This window comes from Ambystoma mexicanum, chromosome 9 (genome assembly GCF_040938575.1).
Source record: "Ambystoma mexicanum isolate Mex_15411 chromosome 9, UKY_AmexF1_1, whole genome shotgun sequence".
NCBI classification, from domain to species: domain Eukaryota; kingdom Metazoa; phylum Chordata; class Amphibia; order Caudata; family Ambystomatidae; genus Ambystoma; species Ambystoma mexicanum.
The window spans coordinates 61,204,909-61,228,933 of NC_090931.1; the positions used below are offsets into that span (position 1 = coordinate 61,204,909).

Sequence of the window (24,025 nt, forward strand, 5' to 3'; positions counted from 1 at the left end):
TGATGATGAAAAAAGCAAAACCGCACATAGTGAAGCAAATGAAGCAGTTTTTGGGACTATGTAATTATGTCACAGTTTGGGTGTTTGATTATAGTTCATACACAACACCCCTTTTGCAGGCTCTAAAGGAAGCACAGGTAAACAATGAAAAAATAAAATAGTATGAATAAATGGAGGCAGGGTTTGAAGAAAGCAATTTCTACTGCTCTAGTTTTAAGAATTTCCAATGATGATGCCTTCTTTTTATTCTCGCACACGAATGGGAACGTTATGATAGCAGTGCTTACACAGAGGACTACACTAGGGTATAAGCCTCTGGCATATTATAGTGGGATTCTAGATGTAGTTATGAAAGGGCACTTTCCTTTTCCTTGTGAACAGTCACTGGCAGAAGTTGCGTTCACAATTGAGAAGTCTACCAGTAAGTGTTCTATGATACTGTTTGTGGAGCATGCTTTGTTTGCTATTTTGGAGAAACCTAAGGGTACATTGACATCTCAGAGAGCTTCTGCATATGAGGGGATTATATTGAATTCAGCAATTAAGATAGTCAGATGTAAAATAGTGAACCCTGCCACGTTTGTAGCAGAGCCTGTGGCAGAGGGTGACCATGTGCATGATTGCGCAAACTACAAAGAATTCTACAATGATATCCCGTTTGTAAAGTAAAATGCATTAGCTGGGAAAAGATTCTCTTTATTGATGGTTCATCAGAAATCGATCAAACTAGTGGGGAAAGGCATTCTGGTGCAGCTGTGGTGAGAGAGAGCAAATAGCGAATTTGAGGTTGTAGCAAATGCAAGACTACAGTCTCACTTTTCAGTGCAAGCGGCAGAATTGATGGCACTTATTGTCGCGCTCAAGAAACACAAAGGGCAGGAAGTGATGTTGTACAGTGACTCTGACTATGTGACATCAACCTTGCACACAGGATTAGCATGTTGGAAAAGAAGGGGCTACCTCAGAGCGCATGGAACTCCAGTGCAGCATGCAGCATTATTGGACAGGCTTATTAAGGCACTACAACTCCCAGTAGCCATAGCAATAGTTAAATGCGCAGCATATACTAAGCAAACTGACTATTTCTCGCGGGAATGAAGCTGCAGTTGTAGAGGCCAAAAGGGTTGCATATTAGCCAGATATTTCAAGTTTTGATACTCCAGATGTAAAGGAAAATGTTGTCACGATTATGGCAGTAAATGAAGAATTTAATCATTTACCCAGAACACAATTGATGGAACTTCAGGGCAGTACATCGCATGAAGAGCAAGAGCTATGGAAATGAAGGGGGTGTCCTTTATCCCCCTCCGAAGCATTATGGTGGCAAAACAGCACTGGAAAGCCGTTGATGCCAGTAGCATTGTTAAAGGTGGTGCTTCAACAGCTGCACTACACTGCGCATCCAACTAGGGAAAGCCTTGCAGCAACTATTGTGGAGAACTGGTTCATACCAAACCTGTTAGAACACGTTGCATTTTATGTAGTAAATTGCTTAGTATGCCAAAGGTTTAACGCTGGGCATACACTGCGAACGATTAGGCGAGTGATTCCTCGACCGAATGGTCCTTTTCAGCATTTACATATCGACTATGTTGATATGCTGCAAGTATGTAGTGGATATAGGTATATGATAGTGGTGATGTGTCCCTTCTCCAGGTGGATCGAAGAAAGTCCTTGTACACACCCTGATGCCACTTGCACAGCAAAGGTTTTAGTACGAGAAGACTTTCCAAGGTGGGGAGCGTGTGAGATTTTGAGATCCGATAATGGACCCCATTTTGTTAATTAAGTATTGAACAGATTAGTCTATTGTTAAGTATTAAAAGCTGATTGTTAAGTATTAAACACAAGTTTACTTCTGCTTTTCACCCACAAGCGAACGGGATATGTGAGAGACTCATCGGTCTCCTTAAAGAGATAATCGCTAAACTAAAATTGACACTGAAGAAGGGATGGCTATATTGCCTACCGCTAGTCTTCCCCGCATTGAGGAATAAGCCTGGGTCGGACCACCACCTCACACCCCACGAGTTTAACAGGGAGGCGAATGAGAACGCCTTTGTCTCCTCCATCGAGGAGTAGAAGTGATGCCCATGTGACTGCAAAAATGTTAGGAAATTAGTTACGTGCATATTTAACATGTATGACCGCTAGTATATTTGTCATTTCAGATCAACTCAAACGCCAGGCGGAGTCAGTCTCAGGACACAGATGAAGACCATTCAGCAACCAGAGTTCCAGAATTATTACCTGTACCTAGACCTTTTTATTGGAGATCCAATCTTAATACAGAATTTCACCAGAAAGTGGCACAAGCCATGCTTTAGTGGTCCCTACTTGGTGGAAAACATTACTCCCTGAGCAATGAAAGTCCAAGGGAGACGCGCTTGGATCTATTTGAACGACGCAAAGCTATACTCTGGTGAGGCCGACGCACCCCTAATGATTGATTCGGAAGCAAGACAAGAAGAAGAAGTTGTGCAGAACCGATCAATGACGTGGAAGAAGGATGCTAATAAAATAAATGCAAGTGTGCATTTGGCCTGTGGCTCACCTCGGGCACTCTTTATAGATATTATAGCACGAGTGCAAACTCAGTTCTTGAGCCGCAGGAATCTTTTGAAAATTGAACTTTAGAAAATTGATTGACATGTGGCTATGTTTGAGCGACATCTAATCAGAGATTGGTTGCGTGAGCAACACGCAGATTCCTTTCACACCAAGCAATTGTTTAGTTCAACATATGGTTTTGACAAGCGACGATGCCCATAGGATCCTTATCGCTGTTTTCATATTTATTCTTAGAGCTTATCCTGCTCTTGTTGGGCCTAGTGTCAACATACCTACTTTTCTGCATGATCCTAAAAATGGCCCTGCAATAAGTAGGTTACTTTTGGCGATAGTTGATCAGATCCTGCCGTTAGATGACTATTTAACAGAGTTGCCTGATTTTAAAGTTTTTTTCCTTCCTTAAAGTATTACACAGGCATAATTTGGAACGTTGAACATGGCACAGTGTTGGAAAGTGAGCAAGTCCAACGACGTGTGGAAAATCGTAAATGGTTGGGATTAATGTACTAGTGTATAATAGATGCATGCTCAGCATTCATACAGTTTTTCCTGATTGTTTTAATCCATACTGTTTACTTCATTGGTCCAAGCAAGGTAGAAATCCCTTTGATTCTTCCCACTACAGTGGCTCTCGCAGAATTATCCATTACTGAAAGACCAAGACTATTTGTGATTTTTCCCACATCAGTAGCTCGTGTAAGGTTGCCTATTGCTAAAGCGAATGTTCCTATGGTCTCGCTTATAGGAAGGACCATTACTGATATGCTTCTTGAATATTATGCAAGCACGCACTTTGCGAGAGGGAGGCAGGAGAAGCACAACGGGAGACGATTATGAATTAGATAATTATCTAGACAGCAAAGCACACTGGGGTAATAATGTGGTATCAGCACACGAAAAAGGTGGGAGAGAGAACGTCCAAGGAGAGTTGCTTTGTTTGTGCTCTCATACCCTATGCTATGGGGACTTCTAAAATACTCATAGCTGTAGAAGTAGCAGTCCAAATGTTCATTGCCTGACACACCTTGCACTCTACCAGACGAGAGGTCAGTTCCAGGGGCAAACAGCATCCTTGGTATGGGTGACTGAGAAGACGGCTCCAAGAGAAGATTACAATGTGCAAGACTTAAAGACATGAGGGAAATCAGAAACAAGAAATCAAGTGATAAGATATGAACAGCCTGGAATAAATGGAGCAGGAATCACAAGAGAAGAAAACAAATGCTCAATTGTCAAGGAAAGAACCACATAGAAATACGAAAATGCAAATAGAGAGGTCAGCTGCAAATCAAGGGAACGGTGCAGACACCAGAAGGATGGGCGGAAGGCCTGATTGTATGTAATGCATTAGTACCAACAGGATACTATGAACCAGTATAGATACGGCAGAAAATGAATGCAAGCATCATTGGTCGAATATTGTGGATTTGCTGACATGGGTCGATGATAAATGAGGACCTTTGCAGATAGTACCTCTAGCTAGTGCATCCTTGTGTTTCAGAAACAATGGCACAAGAAAGGTTGGAATGAATCAGCAGTGTGGATGAATTTTCAGCGTACCAGGAATGAAGGATGGGACAGTGGTGTTAATGGACCACTACTGGGCTTGTGGATCCAGGGCTTATATAAAGTTGCCCAAAGATTGGGGAGGGTGGTGTTCCATAGTACTCATTCACGTTCCAGCATTGGTGTTTCCAAAGAGTGACCTGAACATTGGAGAGTTTCCAAAGGCAGTTGCTCACACGAGGAAGAGAAGATCAGTTGGATTTCTCAATTGAACAAAAAGGGAGAATTACTTTTCAGCTAACTCCATAGAAGTCTTTGATTCTATTCCGTATGAACACAGGTTGTTCAGTCAGACTGCTGCAGTTTTCATGACTATCTTTATGCCAGGGATCCAGACGATTGCAATTGCGAAGTGGTTGCAAATCACTCGCTGGGAGCTCCTGCAGACGAAAAACACTACCATAAAAGGTATTCAACTCTATCAAGGAAGAATTAAGAGCCACAAGACCGATGATCCTCCAGAACAGATATGTCCTGGACATGATTACAGCAATGGATGGAGGTGTTTGTGCCAAAATCGGGGAATCGTGTTGCACATTCAAACCTTCTCACGATGACGAGAATGGGACCTTGACAGAGGCCATAATGTTGCTAACGAACTTGAACATGAAGATGGAAGATGAGAGAAGATATTGCAGATGACGGCTAGTTTGCATCAATCTTCTCATGGGTCCCACAATGGATGGCGAATATTTTCAAGTTTCTTGGAGAACTACTGGTGATGATCATGTTCGGATTGTTTGTGTTCAGAATAATAATCGCACAGTGTAAGAAGACAGCAAAGAAAGCAGTAGGAATGAAGTTCCTGATCGGTGTGGAGTCTGGGTTTGGACCCAAGGAGCTGACAGATGAAGAAATCAGAAAATACATGGAAGCAAGCATTTTTGCACATGAGGGAACAAAGTTTATGTATCCGAGAAACCACAAGAATTATGTGGGACGATGAATCTATTGCAGCCCAAATGGACAATGTAGCCACATGACCTGGAGTGTTGATGACCATGTAAAATCAGCAGGATCTCTGAAGGGGGTAATGAAGATATGGATGTCTAGATGTGAAGACTGATGGGAGAGTGGTCGATGAATCAACCAGAGGGGGGGATTGTAGAGGAGGAGCCAAATGCCTCTACCAGAAATCCTGCCCCTATTTTGCCTATATGTTGGAAGCTGGATATTGCGACATGCGCAACGCCAATAATAGTTCCTATTTTGCGAAGAATCCTTGAAACATGGTATCCATTGAGAAAGCCCTATAAGATCTAATCACAGAGAGATGATGGTCTCTTAAGGGAGGTCCCTGAAGAAGTGTGAAGCGATGAATACAAGAGGTTGGTAACATCACAAGAAATGAGAGTGACGCACTAAGAAGGATGATCATGGAAGAGAATGCATAAACCTTATGAAAACTGATGGAAAGATAAAGAATCGAGTAACATTTCATGTGCAAAATGAAGATTGCACATGCAAAAAAGACTGAAGAAAATATAACTTGTTTAATAACTGTACAGATGCTGTCATGCAAAAAGACTAGGTAATCATGAGGGCTGGCTATACATAGTGAATAGACTGCAGGCAGTGCCGTCAATCTATATATATGTGTAGAGTCTGGATGTTCGACGTCGCAACACTTAGTAAGCCAGGGACTGTGAAAGAGAAGGCTGAAAGTGTGGCGCAGCAGAAAAGCAGTTGGAAATCAAGGAAGGATCAAGAAAGCTGTCTGGCCCACTGTCAAGGGTTGGGGCATCCAAGAAATGGCTATTCAAGGAGATACAATGAACATGAGAAGCAAGGCGAGCTCCTGTTAAGGTGCGATGGAAGCACTAGGAATGCCAAGTTTTATTAATTTAATATCATTAAATGTGAGGAAAGGAGCTCAAATGCGGTCTCCTGTCACGTGCGACGAATGGAAATAGAAAATGGGCAAGCTACATTGAGGCTGAAGATAAGAATGTGCTCACGCTCCCTTCTATTCTCAGGTGCAGTGATACTCTGCAAGACCAAGTTCAAAGACAATTCGAATGGCAGACGTCATAAGTGATGATGGATGGTGGGCTAATTGGGTGGGGAGGCATGGTCAAGTCCACCCACAGGCACCTGGGGTACGAGCTTACGTGCAGCTAGTGAATCGAATGTTCCAGAAAGGTACATGCGTGCAAAGCAATTATAGAGGGCCATGTATTGAAGAGCCCTATAGTTTAGGAGCCAATGATGTGTCATGTATCTAACAAATATTGAGGGTGACTTGCACAAGGGGTGGGCATAAGTTGTCCACCTGACAATAGAGACCCAATCACAAGCCTATCCCATATAGAAAGTATACTTGATTGTTCCCTGTTGACCTATCACAATCCCAAGTAAGTTTTATTAGTTTTCCGCGTAGTGTGATGTTACTTATGACACGTTTTTCCTATAAAAAGATGTTTTTTCATGTCATGCGTCGAGATTATGCTGTGAGAGGTCCATTGATGTCTGTTTTACCCCTGTTTTAGATAGTTGAAAATAAAACAGTTATTGTTTGCCAACTTCCTGAGTCGGTCTGGTTATTGGTGTGAGAGCTATTCTGCACCCCTATTCATGTAATGACACACTTCCTCATTTGAAAAGGACCCAACAGTTCAAGTGTATGGGCACAACAGTCAAGGAGCAGTGTATGGGCGCAACAGTCGAGGAGCAGTGTGTGAGCGCAACAGTCAAGGAGCAACAAAGGAGTAATGTATGGGTGCAACAGTATATGGGCGCAACAGTCAAGGAGGAGTGAATGGGCGCAACAGTCAAGGAGGAGTGAATGGGCGCAACAGTCAAGGAGGAGTCTATGGGCACAACAGTCAAGGAGCAGTGTATGGGCACAACAGTCAAGGAGCAAAATATGGGCACAACAGTATATGGGTGCAACAGTTAATTAGCAAGATCTGGGCACAGCAAAGGAGTGATATATGGGCGCAGTAGTTATGGAGCAACAAAGAAGCAAGGTCTAGGAGCAACATCTGGGCACAACAATCAAGGAGCAGAATATGAAATGCAGTAATTAAAGAGAAGTGTATGGGTGCAACAATGAAGAAACAATAAATGATGTCCAACTGTCAAGTAGCAGCGTATCCAATGCAGCAATCAAGGGGAACTGTAGTATGTGTGCACAAAACAACTTATAGGGCGCAACCATCAGGAGCCAGGAGGCTGGGCCACAGTGCTGAAATAGATGATGCTTACCTGGTCAGTGCCAGTCTTTCCATCGCAGCAAGGGAAGGCAGTTCATGGTGAGGGCAAACCAGTCAACAGGAGCATCTTTAGCCACTGCCCTTCACCACCACCTTTACCACCAAGACTAGGAGCAGGGAGGCTATTCTCATACCGATATGGGATAAACCGGTCTCCTGTCCCCAAAAAACAAAATCTAGAATAAGCTTTTAAAAATATCCCGGAGAATGGCTTCCTTACCCGCACCGGTCAGGAAGCGTGGTGGTGGAGAGTGCACCGAGGGAGCAGGAGAACATGGGAGAGTATATCAGGGTGCAGATCCGAGTGGACGCTGGACTATACAAAATATTCCATCGAGTCCATTTGCTCGCAGGCCCAGTTGCTCTCTGTTTTTTAACACATCTCCTTGTAAATATAGGTGGGGGTTGGGTTTAGTTATTTAATTATGGTGGGGGGAGTGAGAGATTTGGGGGGTCTCCCCCAACATTTTTGGCTGAGGAAATGTGTTAATAAAAGTTGCAAACTAATGGGCCTCAAGCAAATTTTCTCGAGCCAACTCCTTAGAACCGAACATTTTCAGGTTTCTATTTTTTCTATAGTTTTGCTTTTATAAAAACGCACTTAATACCGCAGACCAGTTTCTAAGCGCAAGACTGGGATTCGAACCTGCGTTGTCTTGCTTCCAAGACAAGCGCGTTGTCCCTGAGCGATCCTCCCGGCCTCTTTCCATTAAAAGGTAGAGCTGTTGTTGGTTAATGCTGATGCGGAGCTATGGAGGAGGGGATGAGGGATTGGTTGGCCCCTGGGAGGGCTAGTAGACAAGCGGGGGAACTGCCAGTACATCTTTCAAGGTGGCTAGCTAAAGGATGACTCGTTAAGTACTAGTACTAATCATCCCAGAGGGCTGCTAGACAAGCCAGTAAATGGTTAGTTAGGATAGACGACTGGACCAGTGGCAAGATGGCGGACCAAATGCAATGGCGTTTTCGAACTAGGAAACTAACTAGTCTATTTCTAGCTAGCATACGTACCCACGAGAGAGCACGCGGCTTTCACGATGCCTTCCACTAGCTCCAGGCGTTGGTAGCACCGGTTCGAGCGGCAGTTGCCCTTCATCTTCTTGTTCAGGTATTTGAGGGGGTACTTCACGGACCACCATAGCCCAAAGATCAGGAAAAAACTGCCCGGCAGGGCGTGACCTTTGAAGTTTGCCATTCTGCAATTGCCTCACTGAAAAACAATGACAGATCACATGAATTAGTAACTGAGACATCTTGAGAAGTCCAGGCTGGTCTGAGCTTGCACACTGGCTGGCACACACCTGGCAGGCCACTGTGTGACTGACACTGCAGCCTATTCAGGTAGGACCTAGGACCTTCAAGGAGAACAGGTTCCCGGTGGTGAGCCTTGAGCAAGTGGCCAAGAGCTGGATGCCTGGCACATTTCACACCAATCACAGCAGGTCCCGCGTGTGTTGATCCCTCCCAAGCCCCCACTAATGTACCCAACACTAACAGAATAAGAAGAGGGGGACATGAAATGAAGTGGTTAAGATGAAATGAGAAAGAAAGTAGGGGGGGTGGCAGAAATAAGAGGGAAAGAAGGGGGGGATGAGAGGACGAGGGGGCAAACAGAAACAGGAAGAGAATGGGGTGGAGAGGGGTGAAGAAGGACCGAGATGGAGAAATAAGTGAAAAAACAGGGGGAGAATGCTAGGAGACTAGATGGGTAGCGATTAAGAGGAGGAAAAAGCAAAAAGGTTTAGAGGAAAGAAAAAAGGAAGAAGAAAGTATAAAGAGTAAACAAAAGCAAGAAAAGATTAACTGGAAATAAGAAAAATAAGAAGAGATACATTGGGAAGACTGGCATGAGAGCACCTGGAGAAGGAAACTAAGGCGGAATGAAAGTAACGAGAGGGAGGAACATTTGAGTGGGAATGAGCGAGAAATAAAGGAAGAATTAGCTAGATGTGTTTAGAGGGAACGAGAAGAAAATGGTGAGAGAACGAAAACTGAAGGTGAACGTGTATTAAATGGAAGAAATTAGGCCAGAGGGAGAAAGGTAGAAAGGGAGGATACGGGAGCCCTTAAAAGTTAAACCAAATTAACATTTGACTGGAGGTTTAAAAAGATGGCTCAGGTGGGAGAAAGGTGAAGAGGGAAAATGAGGAATTAGAGAATTGATTTAAAAATAAATTAGACGGACAAAACATGAAAGTAATTTGGTTTGCATTTCTCATTTCAGGTTAGGAAATGCAAACCAGTACACGTTTCAGAAACCTTGTATTTGTTCAATTGTATGAACTTGAGACCGTCACGGATATACCATCTTTTAATACATATTAAAAGCAGAGCTGCAGTTGTGCATTATCTGAACTTTCGACAATAGGAGGGAATGACTGAATTGCATTTGCTGATCAGAAGCTTCCGAATGAAAGATAAAAGCATCAGTCCTCATTCGCCGTCTCCATTCAAGAATTGTCTTGAGCCCCTTCCTCGGATGAAGGACCAACAAGACAGTGCATTGAACCCTACACATCAGCAATGCTCGGTGATCTGAACAGTGCACTATATCATCTCATACCCAAAGATCGTTTCCTGGATAATTTAAACAGAGACTTGAATTTTGTCGAATCGGAGCCACTAACTGACCTTGAACGATCCACTCTCAGGGAATTCTTAATGGAAACGAGAGAAGTTCAATTTGCCGTCAGATTGATTTTGTCCTAGTATATTTTATGATGCTTATCTAATGATAATGTAAGTTCCTTGCTTGTTAAATTCCTCTATTACATACCACCCAGGATTATTCATGTAAGAATTACATTCACGTGTATGACTCACCACAGAATCTTTCTGTTGCAGCAAAAGGAACTTGTGAAACAAACATTAAACCACAGGGACCTCCTGTGGTACTGGGTTAATTCTAGTGACAACATATCAATGTGCTTAGAATATCATTGCTAGGTTCTCTTCAAAACCAATTCAAAATAATGCTGAATACAAAAGATTAACAACCTGATTCATGGAATTATTTGCTTGAAAAACGCACATTTGCGTGCCTTTCTGCCCGAAAATCCCTGTTTAAAGTATGGGGCTTTTCAGGCAGAAATGGGCGCAAATCTGCGTTTTTCACGCAAATAATTCCATGAATCAGGCAGTAAGTAAACAGAACCCAATTCCATAGAATTGAAGAGGGCTGAGTAGATCACCCTAACTGAGGCTTTTGGGATCCAGTGATCATTCGTCGGGGAGGAGTTTCAACAATTCTCTGTGGAGATCTGAAGAAAGGCGATCTGTGCAAATGTTGAGTGAATGTATGGAAATAGCAGATATATGCCACAAAATTCTTCTCCATTTCCGAGTGCTCCAAGGCTCCGTTTCCCAAAACAGAAACGCTCTTCACAGACATGGGACAAGCAGCTTAAGGGTGGTCCCAGACACAATATACCCAAATAAAAATGGGACTTGCTCAGGAGAGTCAATAGCCCTTCACCTATCCAGGCCTCTGATGTACAGTCTTGGCGATTGGTGGTTTTGGCTGGGGGTGGGTATATTTGGCTGCTTTCATTATGGAGGAGTCGTCAACGAAGAGGACTGGCCTACGTGTAAAAGCGAGGCTCAAAACGGCCACTGCAATAGGACATCCCATTTCATCTGCATTTAGGTGCATGGTACAAAGCCCCATGTCTTGGGTAGACCAGTTTCCTCCAACATGGCCAATTGGGCTTGCTAGCCCTCACTCTGCTGGGCTCCATTGCTCAGGCTAGTCTGGTTAATCTGAGGACTTGCCCCATCATAAGGTCTGGTGTTGCGTTAACTGGAAGGAGGGGGCGGTTGCGGCTCCCCTGCTCCATCTTTAGAATTAGACAGTCAAAAGGGGTGGGGGCATCAGCTTAGATACTGCTGGAGATGGGAAAATAAAATGTACCATGAACTTGTTGAGAGGGGGTGGAATCCCCCTAGTAAAGCAGAAAGGACAGGCTGGGAAATCTCATGCCCAATAACGGAAGAGTCCAAAGAGTTCGACAAACAACAGTTTTATTCAAAATCCATATAAAACAGGGACAGCTGTGGACATCAAGCAAATCTCTGAGCGCTTCCTCATTCTTGGGCTTGAAAACAGTTTAAAAGCAAGAACTACAACACAACTGACGTTTCATCATGTTCAAGATAACATGGCTTCTCAGGGGCATCTCGCAACGGCTCAACGGGGTCATGGCTTCTCAGGGGCATCTTCCAACGGCTCAACGGGGTCATGGCTTCTCAGGGGCATCTCGCAACGGCTCAACGGGGTCATGGCTACTCAGGGGCATCTTGCAACGGCTCAACGGGGTTATGGCTTCTCGGGGGCATCTTGGAATGGCTCAACGGGGTCATGGCTTCTCGGGGGCATCTTGGAACGGCTCATTGGGCTCATGGCTTCTCAGGGGCATCTTGGAACGGCTGAAATGTGGTCATGGCTTCTCAGGGGCATCTTGGAACGGCTGAAATGTGGTCATGGCTTTGGGGTCATGGCTTCTCAGAGGCATCTTGGAACGGCTCATTGGGGTCATGGCTTCTCAGGGGCATCTTGGAACGGCTGAAATGTGGTCATGGCTTTGGGGTCATGGCTTCAGGGGCATCTTGGAACGGGGGAACGGCTCAATGGGGTAATGGCTTCTCAAGGGCATCTTGGAACGGGGGAACGGCTCAATGGGGTCATGGCTTCAGGGGCATCTTGGAACGGGGGAACGGCTCAATGCGGTCATGTGGCACAGCGAGTAGAGCGCTCGCTTTGCCATCCGTGCAGAGCCTGCTGACGCAGGTGCAAATCCTGGCAGGGCCAATCTCAGCCTTTCATCCTTCCGAGGTCGATAAATGAGCACCACACACTGTGGGTAATAAGCAGCGCTCAGATACCCGAGGGCTCCTAGCGCTATATAAATGCTAAATTATTATGGCTTCTCAGGGGCATCTTGGAACGGGGGAACGGCTCAATTGGGTCATGGCGTCTCAGGGGCATCTTGGAACGGGGGAATGGCTCAATGGGGTAATGGCTTCTCAGGGGCATCTTGGAACGGGGGAACGGCTCAATTGGGTCATGGCTTCTCAGGGGCATCTTGGAACGGGGGAATGGCTCAATGGGGTCATGGCTTCTCAGGGGCATCTTGGAACGAGGGAACGGCTCAATGGGGTCATGGCTTCTCAGGGGCATCTTGGAACGGGGAATGGCTAAATGGGGTCATGGCTTCTCAGGGGAATCTTGCAACGGGGGAATGGCTCAAGGGGGTGTTTGCTTCTCAGGGGCATCTTGGAACGGGGAATGGCTAAATGGGGTCATGGCTTCTCAGTGGAATCTTGCAACGGGGGAATGGCTCAACGGGGTGTTTGCTTCTCAGGGGCATCTTGGAACGGGGGAATGGCTCAATGGGCTCATGGCTTCTCAGGGGCATCTTGGAACGGGGGAATGGCTCAATGGGGTCATGGCTTCTCAGTGGCATCTTGGAACGGGGGAACGGCTCAATTGGGTAATGGCTTCTCAGGGGCATCTTGGAACGGGGGAATGGCTCAACCGGGTAATGGCTTCTCAGGGGCATCTTGGAACGGGGGAATGGCTCAATGGGGTAATGGCTTCTCAGGGGCATCTTGGAACGGGGTAATGGCTCAATGGGGTAATGGCTTCTCAGGGGCATCTTGGAACGGGGGAACGGCTCAATTGGGTCATGGCTTCTCAGGGGCATCTTGGAACGGGGGAATGGCTCAATGGGGTCATGGCTTCTCAGGGGCATCTTGGAACGAGGGAATGGCTCAATGGGGTCATTGCTTCTCTGTGGCATCTTGGAACGGGGGAATGGCTCAATGGGGTAATGGCTTCTCAGGGGCATCTTGGAACGGGGGAACGGCTCAATTGGGTCATGGCTTCTCAGTGGCATCTTGCAACGGGGGAATGGCTCAACGGGGTGTTTGCTTCTCAGGGGCATCTTGGAACGGGGGAATGGCTCAATGGGGTCATGGCTTCTCAGTGGCATCTTGGAACGGGGGAACGGCTCAGTGGGGTCATGGCTTCAGGGGCATCTTGGAACGGGGGAACGGCTCAATGGGGTCATGGCTTCTCAGGGGCATCTTGGAACGGGGGAACGGCTCAATGGGGTCATGGCTTCTCAGGGGCATCTTGGAACGGGGGAACGGCTCAATGGGATCATTGCTTCTCTGTGGCATCTTGGAACGGGGGAATGGCTCAATGGGGTAATGGGTTCTCAGTGGCATCTTGGAACGGGGGAACGGCTCAATGGGGTCATGGCTTCTCAGGGGCATCTTGGAACGGGGGAACGGCTCAATGGGGTCATGGCTTCTGCTGCATTCAGGTCATTCTTTTGTAAACCAGTAGAAATTCCTCGTTTTTTCTTTCCAGCAGGGACTCATCTCCCCTCCCATTTCATAGGGTTTCTAGGTAAAGGGAAATGTACACGGTACCTCTGTGATATTGTGGACTTAAGAAAACGTTCTTACTGGATGTGTTAAATGTACAATGTAATGTTAATCATTCTCTTCCCCTCTATACGGTTATTGTGATTAATACTACTTACCTTTGCATTCATTTTAGTAATACTAACCGGCCAGTTGGAATGTCCATCCCTGAGCCCATTGTCTGGCCCATCATCCCAGAGGTCCACCTCCACCAGACCCTTTTCAAGGGGAGCGGTGAAGCCAAGAGACATGGGGTCTCAGTTGGGCACCCGAGACTAGGATGTCCAGATGGCCCCACGTCACCACTTTTCCAGGCACACATTTTGTTTGTGTAAAGTATTATGCTCAGCTGCTTTTGAGTTTATTGTACTCAATTGAAGTTAAAACTGCAACTCCCAGAATGCAGGAGTTTGTTAAATGGAAGCCCAGGACTGGAAAAGTGCAGCCTAGATGACATGGATTCATTTGATCAGGATACCTGCGATAGGGGCTCAGACCCACAGCAGCGTTAATAGCCAATGGACGCTCAACTGATGCACAAATGGGAGAACCGTGATTTAAAATTCCAAAGACTTCGCAAGACTTCGATTATCAGCAGCAAGAGGTCATGCAATTAGTTTTGGCCATTAGGTGGCGCTTTAGCCCCATCTATAAGCCGAACCTGTTGCATTAGAGTACAGCAAGGGAGAAATGGCATGTCAAGGACATACAACACGTGTAGGTGCGGCGGTTATTTACACACTCATTGGTTGCCCGTGACCATGTTAATCACTATGGCCATGCCCACCCACTTGCTGCCTTTCCTCGCCTAAAACGCATCCTCTTTGAGCTGGCTTTAAGCAAGCCAGTGTTTTGAAAGTGATCAATTTAAGTGCAGCAGGAAACACGAAACTGGTCTAAGAAAAATGTCTCAACCAGGTCTGCCTTCAGCCACTCAGTTTATAAGTGCGGCGTGTCCTTCACTGAAGTCCTGCTAAAAACAAGCATTTCCAAAGCCAACCGTTCTGGCTTGTATGTAGGCATCGGGCATTTGCCAGGGACTGCTAGTGTATGTCCAGGCCTCACACCATTTTGCAGCTTGCACCACTTGGTAGCCAGTTAATGCCAGTACAGCAGTGCCTGGAAAGTGCTTTGTCCATGCCCACAGAAATGTTGAACCTTTGGCGTTGCCAAGGCTTGTTTTTAATTTTCTTCTCATGGAATGCGGCACGCCCCTTGGCAGCCGTCTGCAGTGGCACGCTTCATTGAGTAAAAGGCTGGGCACCAGGTGGGCCCCGAACCTCATCAGCAGGAACCCAAGAGCCTGTAAAAGGCCACCCGATACCAAAGGCCCGCGTGAGGGCCACACCCTGCCGCTAATAAGCCACAGGTGCCGCGCCTCGCCGGGCCAATTACCGCACAAATCGGGTCTTTGTTCACTTTGTGGTGAGGGCTTGGTGTCTGGTGGCACCCGGGAAGAAAGGGTGAAAAGTGAGACCGTTTAGCTGTTCCACCGCCAATGGGGCGCGTGCGGTGAGGAAGAACAAAGGCAGAACAGCCAGTGTTGCCAGGTCCGCTTATTATAAGCGACTTTGGGCTTGTTTTTGCCCAAAGTCGCTTATAATATTTGGAGGTGGCTTGTCGCGGTTTTCGTCCGCTTGTTGGACCGTCTGTGCGCGTGTAATTGGGCTTGTTTATATTGCTGTTAAGCCCATTACACGTCACACAGAGCGTCCTGCACTGGGCTGCTGGCAGCATTTGACGGCAAATGCTGCTTTGTCTTGCTCTCGGGTGCGCCCTGTATTTTGAATATGCTTAAGTGTTTGGCACTGATGGGATCGTTACTTGCCCACCAGGTGGCCCATCAATGCCAAATGCCTAAACATATGCAAAAAAAGCGCACTTTAAAAGTTTTGTCATGCAGGCAGACACAGTGACATGTAAAGATGTAAAGAAGGGGATTGGTTTAGTTTAGCAAGCGTCACTCTATAGCAATATTACCCTGGTGATATCCCCAGTGCTGACACATTATCCACTAACATCCTTTATTTATTTATTTTTTTAAAACTTTTTTTTGCAAGACTGGGTTAGAGGATTATTGGAATCTATATAAAACATTTTCTCAGAAAGATGTATTCAGGAAGGCCATGTTTCTTTTCAGCTTCCAATTGGCCATGTTACAATATTATATAGCGCCTTGGATTAAGGCGCTATATAAAACAATAAATACAAATATTTCAGGGCCGTATTATTTTGCAATCTGGGACTTCTAGTCACCATGCAATAAAATATTGTTGTTCTAACACACTATGTCAGTGTTCTGTCTATGTATGTTTTTTCTTGTTATGTTTCTTACTTTTGAGACCTTTCCACAACTTTTTAGGTGCACGCTTGTTTTTTCCGCTTATTTGGATGGGAGTCAGCTTGTTTTGGGCTTGTTTTTGAAGGGCATTCAGCTTATTTTTTGCTTCCGACCTGGCAACACTGAGAACAGCCCCTCGGAGCGTGCCTATGAAAAGCTCTTCTAGAGGTTGGGCATGTGGACCTTGGAACGTGCAATCCTCCCCTTTTACCAACGTATGCTTTGAACGCATCCATTTGTAAAATCGTCAATTATTTGCAAAAATCCCAGAACTTGTTCCCTGCTGAATTTGCAAATTGCAAGCAAAATGTGAGTTCTTTTAACCCCCACATATTTCATGCTGGAATTATGATAATGTAATGTAAGTTGTCTTGCACAGCGCCCTTCTGCCACCAATGGAGCACTGTAAATTACTCGGCTCATCCCAATGATTGTAATCTGCAGAAGCGGAGCCTAGGCCCGGCAGGCTCACAGTAAGGGGCTCTTAATTTAGCGATTCCCACCTCAGTATTTCAGCGTCATCTTGAGTATCCCAGCCTCTGGGGTAGAATAGAGCACCGTGTTTCCGAGCACTGTGGGTAAATCTTCACCGTGGGCAGGGTAACACATTGGGAATCCCTCCTCTTGAGTAGAAGCGGGCACCAGGGCATCCCAACATCCTGGATACATTAGCATCTGGGCTTAGGAGAGAGCACAGGGTACCCCAACATCCTGGATATATATTGGCATCTGGGTTAATGGTGGGCATTGGGTATCCCAACATTTATATATTGGCATCAGTGGTTAGGAGAGAGCCCAGGGTACCCCGACATGGATATATTGCCATCAGTGGTTAGGAGAGAGCACATGGTGTACCCCAAACATCATGGATATATTGGCATCAATGGTAAGGAGAGAGCACAGGGTACCCCAACATTGTGGATATATTGGCATCTGGGAGTAGGAGTGGGCATTTGGCATCCCAACATTGTGGATATATTGGCACCTGGGAGTAGGAGTGTGCATTTGGCATCCCAGTATCATGGATATGTTGGCATCTGGGAGAAGGAGTGGGCATTGGGTATCCCAACATCATGGATATATTGACATCTAGGTTTTGATGGATTATTGGGTTTTCCAGCATGGTGGATATTTTGGCATCTCTTGTATGCCAACACTGTGTGTACTGCATACCGTTGTCAACAATGAGACTAAAGGAATGGCCAAGCCCCGTAGCAGGCATTCGGGGGATACCATGGCAGAATACCCAGGGTGCAGAGTATACAAAATGGTGGTTGCTGCCATGTCCAGCCAGCCTTGAAGATGGTGGACACAGGGCCTGAACAATCGCCAAATTCAAGGTAGGCCTGCTAAACTGCGGGGTGACATGATTGGCCTAGGGAGGGGAGCAGAGGTTTCTGGGCTGATAGCGCCAGTGGTACAGGAACGGTAAAAAAAAGCCAGGAGCAGTGGTTGGATTTTATTGTTGAAATCTCCATAAAACCCCATCCACAACACCATAAAACTGATTTTGTTTTGCAGCTACAACTAATGAGGTCTTTATTTTGTCGCAGTTTGGCGGTGGCACAGGTGATCAAGCAGTGAAAGACCGACCAATGGAGTAGGAGCAAAGATGCTCTTAGCCCTCTTGGAGGCTTGACACGGTAGAGGCAAAAGGATCATGTTTTTTTCCAGATCCACAGATTCCAGCTACAGGCATTTAGAAACAGACAGCACTCCTTGCAGTTCACACCCGAGGCCATACAGTGGGACTGAGTGAAGACCCAGGAACGCCTGGGGAGCGGGGCCTTATTGAAAAGCTGGTCACATTATTGGGAGTGTTGCTTTGGAATTCGAGTTGGCCATCTTCTGCAGGCATGCAGACAGCCTGCTGATCGTCTAGTGCCGATCTTGGTGTAAATAACCAATACATTGCTGCCTTTTTAGATTGCACCAAAAACAAGTTTTCTGCTTCGTTCTGTTTGGTAAAGCAACGATGCGTCAAAGGGAAAAATAAAATAAAAATACAGTTCAAGGGGTGCCCGTAGGCTGACGACTGCCAACTACACAAAGTGGATTAAAGAAGGGGGCATGGTAAAGAGTGGCATGTGCAAGGATGTGAAAGCCTAAGCTTTTAAAAAGGTGCATTACTAAAATGATAGTCAATTGTGTCACTGAAAGAGAGGTCTGCTAATTTATACCCCCATCATTATGCTCCATGCAAAAAGCATAGTCCACTCAGTCTGTGGACATCTCGAGCCACTGCTCTGCAGTGGCAGCAGGGCTGCTTCACAGGTCAAATCTACGTTCCTGACAGCTGCTGGAACTCAAAGTTTCAACAGGCTGGAGGCGGCTTTTTAATTCCACTGCACCCCAGATCCATAACAGAATGGTGTGTCATAGTCAGCCTGGTGACATGTTAGCCATGCCTGGTTATAGGTCAGTTTGGTGAGCAGTGCTCCAGCTGTGTCAGGGCTGATGTATATTAGCTGTCGGGCCTAGATGTCTCCACAACATTCATGTAGGACAATTCCCAAGAAAAGCTTCTTTGATCCCCTTAAGGAAGGCAAACACCTTCCTCCCAGGGTACAGGCACCCTGAAAACCAGTGTTTCAAAGATAGTCCTTGCATAACAAAGCTACACTCACGCTTCGGTGCTAATCACCAGAGTCCCTTTGAAGTCGGCAGACCTGAGAAGGGGGCAGAGTTAAGAGTAGCCAGATGAGAGAGGTGGGTGGAGGGAAGTCTTCACCATCTAGGTTTCTGCTACAGCCATCTACAACTTCCTATCCCTTCCCATTTCCTGCAGGCAAAGCTCTCTGGTATGATGTCAGAAGGCAAAGGACATTTGTCACATCAGCCTGGAATGGACACCTGGCAACAAGCACGGTTTTTGGAAATATGGTCCTTAATTGCTTTTTGAACTCTGAAAGAAGGATTCCCTGGAACTGTTGAGGTTACAGCGCATTCCAAAGTCATCTGCCATAGAATTGAAAACCAACATTTCCAGCTAGCCATATGCAGTGAGCAGCCAGGGTGATTCTGCTATTGGATCAAGGCCTCTCTGATGGTGCTGCACTGGACTCCTGCTCACTGGAGGTGAAGGACCCTCTGTAGGCGCCAGACAACTTCCTGGCTTGGACGTGCAGAACCAAGGAGTCGCATTGTCTCTGGAGACCAGAGATTGGGTCTCCAAGCAACACAGAAGCAGCTGCAACTCGGTTTTACCTCCTCAACCCTCTCAATAGTGTCAATCCAGGTGTCAAGGTGCTTTGCTGCAATCAAGCCAGTGTCTAGATAGAGTCGTACACGCCCTTTGGAGAGTCTGCCTTGTGCTGGTTTTAAGTGCAGGCTCCTGTTGATCGAGATGATGGTTTTCAACAGCTCGGTTTGACGGTAGAGTCAGTGGTGAAACGATGCTTCTGGAGAGTTCAGCCAGCGGATTCCTGAAGGCCAAGTCGATATTCGAGTCAGTTGCTTCCATGTATTCGAGCCGGCATTCAGGTTAATCCATGCAATCTTCTGAATTGGGCCAGGCTGGCGTCTGGATAGCTTGAAGAGCAGATCAGCAGTTCGAAGAACGTAGAGTGCCAAAAGCACTAGAAGTTCTGTAACGGCTCAACTGGAGAAGCTGATCAGAAACGGCAGGACGGCACAACGCTGCATACTGTGCGAAATAATGGCAACAGTTTGAAAACCAAACAGATGAGTTTAAACTCACATTATTTTGCATGAGGCCCCTTTAATCTTTCATTCGGACCGGAAAAACAAAGTTAAAACCACGGGTGCACAAGAAGATGACACATTACACATAACTGCCTTTTTTGCAACAGACATAAAAACTTCACACCAATTACAACACAATGATTTGTGCATTCTTTCCGATTTGAGAACGGTACTCTATACACGTCAAACTCACCACAATTCTCAATCCACTAACCACCGTGAGGTGTGAGGGCGACTCCCTCCACCAGGAGACCCCTTCTCCACATGCCTGGCAGCAACACCCGGAGACACTAGACCTCCCAACTGGAACCAACCGTCTACTGATCCTGCTCCCCCCGCCCTTGTGGCCCTTACTGGTTCAAAACCCTTTGCTGAGCACCTACACCTGGCAATTTCACAGAATGGCCCCAATCAGTGGAGTAACTTTGCTTAAAATGTTGGGGGGGGCATGACATCAAAAGGAAAGGGGCACTGCCTAATGAGGGGGACAAAATGGTATTCCACATAAGTTGAGGGAACAACACCCTTGCCCTACCCCCCAAATTACACCCATGGGCCTCAGGACCATCACTAAGCGTAAACCAGGCAGTCCATTTTAATTGCGCTGCACTCCCCCCCCCCCCTAAATACCCCCTGACCAACAGCAAAAAAGGGTGTGGGAGGGTGGACTTAAATTATCCCTAAAGATCGAAAGGAGACTGTGGGAGCCGGGCGCCCAGGGCAGAGCATCTAGTAAATGATGATATAACAATTGAAACAAATTGATCCCAACATTTGTAATGACTAATGAGAATTCATGAAAGCCAAGTAAACATGTGATTTGTTACAAAAAAGCAGATTTTAAAGATAAAATATACCAAGACATACAAAAACATAGAAAAAAAACAGGCATCGGAGTTGGTGCAGTCTTTCGGCAGTCTATGGCGGCTGAGGCGAGTAGGCGGCACACCAAGGAAGAGGGCCGTCGTGTGAGGAGCTCGCACACGCGGCGGGAAGAAACGGGAGTTAAAGAACAGCAAGGCGCACTGAAGATACTAAAGGTATTAGAACCATCAGCGCCACTGCAGAGTGTCAACCCGCTGCGACTGCCGGAAGAGAATCAGGAAGCAAAAAGGTAGGCAAGGTAAACAAAGCTTATATCAATCACAAAAATTGTCACTTGGTCCGGACCAGCGAAATAGCACGGAGATCTGCCCCACAACGCCCTGACGAAACTAATCCCAACGCCAGAGAGCTCAGCGGGAAGCTGAAGCTAAGGGCAGCCGCAACCAACACCCTCCGCCCACACACATGACGACCAAACAACGAGTGGGCCGAATGAGCCCGCAGGCAGTCTATGGGCATGCCGGCCCAGTTTGACCATGGCAGCGATCCCTCAACTCGACTTTCATGATAAACTTGAAGTGAGTGCTGCGGGAGAGGGCGGAGGTGCCGTGAAGGCGGGGAACATTAGCTTTAGCCCCACGGACCCAGATTCCAATTGGAAGCAGACCCCCTTAGAGTCAGTAAAAGACGCTACTGACCACATGATGCAGCAAGGGGTGAAACAGATCACGAAAGATGGAGCTTTAAAGCGCAAACTTCTAATGGAAATACATAAAACGCTAGAGATAGAAGACCTGGCTAGCCCTAAAGAGGAACAATTTGACCCCGCCCATATAATGGGAGAGACTAACACCTCCCGACTTGCAGAAGGCGAGGGGACCCCAACTTGTGCCGCGGTCACAAGCGATAGTGACAGTGATAGCGCAATAATCAACGAACTTTCGGAGAGAAGTCAGTTGGAGCTAGACTCTCCGAACAAAATCAAAAACACAAGGATCATCTTAAAGAATAAGAAATTAAAACAAGTCTCCGAGCAGCTGGGCAATCTACAGAAGCCTGCCAAGACAGGGAAAAAAGGAGCCAGAATATAGCAAGTAGTGAAAAAAAACTAGTGAAAGAAAATAAGAAAACCCAAAACAAAAAGACAATAAATGCACAAAAATCCCAGAAAACCCTTCGTAAATATAGAAAAATCAATCACTTAAAACTTCAGTGTACAAACACCTTAGTGAAGAAGGTGTGGAGGAGCAAACGGAAGGTGAAGCTCTAAGAACTCAATCCTCCCCTACGGCCACAGACAGCGAACCTTGACTTTACAGGAGAGAATGAAAAAACATCAACGCCAAGACGTTGGCATTTTGGAAAACCACCTACAAGAAAGTGTTCAATGGGAACAGAGGCCCACGGAAAATACGGCATGATGGGAAAGGCCGATGAAAAAGAGCTTCATGCTCTAACGCCAACAGCCAAGGTCCCAAACAGGTCAAGATTAAAAGAACTAATGACACAAGATGCACATGAGAAAACAAAAGAATCTGACTTGGAATCAATGGCCCCACACTTACAGCCTATTGAAGCAATAGGACAAGAAAAAGAGACATCTTCCCAAGACGGATAAAATCAAGACAGGTGACCACCCGCGGCCTTTAATAAACAAGATCAACCCAATTCCAATACAATCACCACGTGCTGCCTTGATCACACCATCTCGAAACAGACGATTGAGCGAGATCCCTCAAGAAGCACGAAGAGAAACGCCAAATAAGAAAGTAGACTTGTTTTCAATTACGTCAACAGTCACCATAGCTTTGGCACCTTTTAGTAAACTTTACGAAGCTCTTAATGACACCTTAAAGGACCATGGCGCTGATGCACACCGAATTATCACATTTGGAAGGCTACATATGGCAATAGAAGCAAAAAAGTCGAGCACAAGGGTGCAAGGCTGCAACACATCAATATTTAAGGACATAGGTCAAAAAATGGAACAAGTAAAAATTGACTTAATCAAGCTAAAAAAAGTACTCAACTGGTTCGCAAACAATTGAAGTAGACAAAAGAGCGAGAGAGCTCCCAAAAACAGCGAAAGACGTGCAAATAGAACGATCTAGGGAAGACTGTATGAACCAACAGACAATGAACCAAACGAGCAGATGATTACACCATTGGCACAGTCAAAACAAGCAGCTCCATTTATCAGGCAACAAAAGTCGCTAACCATAGGAAAAAACAAGACCTCACGTCAAAGAGACACAAACGGACGTACAGCTACTGAAAAAAACCAGGAACTATCAAAAATGACAACGCTCACTTGCGCTTCTAATAAGGAGAGTCAAGTCACTAAGACAAATCAACCTAAAAGATTTGGCATCTTTTCTCAGAAAAGAAACACAAGATCCAATGACATCAGGATATCAAGTCAGAAAAAGAGACCCCAAAACAAAAGCTTGTTGTACCAACTAATAGAGAAACGATGAAAGGCACAAAATCGTTGTCGACAACGGACCAGAGGAAAACATGTCATGGAAAGCGGATACTAGAAAAAAGAAAGGTACTACAAACCAGCAGTAAAGAAAAAAAATATCAAGTCACCCATTGTCATAGCCGAGCCAGAGACAATCATAGACTTATTAGACCTGAGTCAATGTACCATAGAAGAATCCGAATCCAAACTTTTTACTAACCTACAACAAAAGAGGAAAGCACATTTCATGAAGCAAAACTTGTCACCTCTGGAACCAAAGAAAAAAAAGTTCTTATAATCGATCCAGATTCCTCAACCTTCCTAACTCTAGATGAAAAACTTCAGAGAATACAAAATCTGAGAGATGAAGAGAGGCGTTCAGAATATATTATGAAACGAAGTGCTGCTAGACACTTCAGGAAAAACTTTAAACTTTGGGAAAGAAGATCTGCATCAAAACGGGTGAAATGTGCACACAGATGGTCCACAACGGAGAAAGCCGCAAGAGCAATAAAAAAATTGCCAACACGCCAGGCCGACAGGTGCAATGACAAACGGAAGACGAAAGATATTGCTTCAAGACCGCAAACCCAAACTCTAAGATCTCAGGAAAAGAGATGGGCAACGCGAGCAGGGAGAAGTCAGTGAACAAGCAAAGTATGCGTACTTTCAAGTTGGAAAGGATAGTGGACAATGGAGACAACTTAATTCTGAATAGGAATTAAGCAGTTCAAATACAATCCAAATCCGAGAAGACTGCGGTCGGCGGATTTCAAGATTGTAGAATTCAGCATAAAGGGGCGTACGGACAGTATATTTCTCCACATAACATCGCCCATGGAGAAGAACATGCTCAAAGAGGCAGTAGAGAACTTACTGATCCTAGGATATGATTTGAGGCCAGTTCTT

General features: G+C 45.8%; 1 protein-coding gene across 5 annotated transcripts in view; it reads right to left on the minus strand.

The window, feature by feature from the left end:
* TMEM45B (transmembrane protein 45B) overlaps nucleotides 1-24,025 on the minus strand; it is a 251,561-nt gene that overhangs the window by 61,827 nt on the left and 165,709 nt on the right. For all 5 annotated transcript variants that reach the window (XM_069614151.1, XM_069614154.1, XM_069614153.1 and 2 more), the window contains exon 2: nucleotides 8,364-8,562. In XM_069614151.1, the coding sequence (XP_069470252.1) occupies nucleotides 8,364-8,547 (184 nt within the window). In that variant the 5' untranslated portion in view covers nucleotides 8,548-8,562. The remainder of the gene's footprint in view (nucleotides 1-8,363; nucleotides 8,563-24,025) is intronic.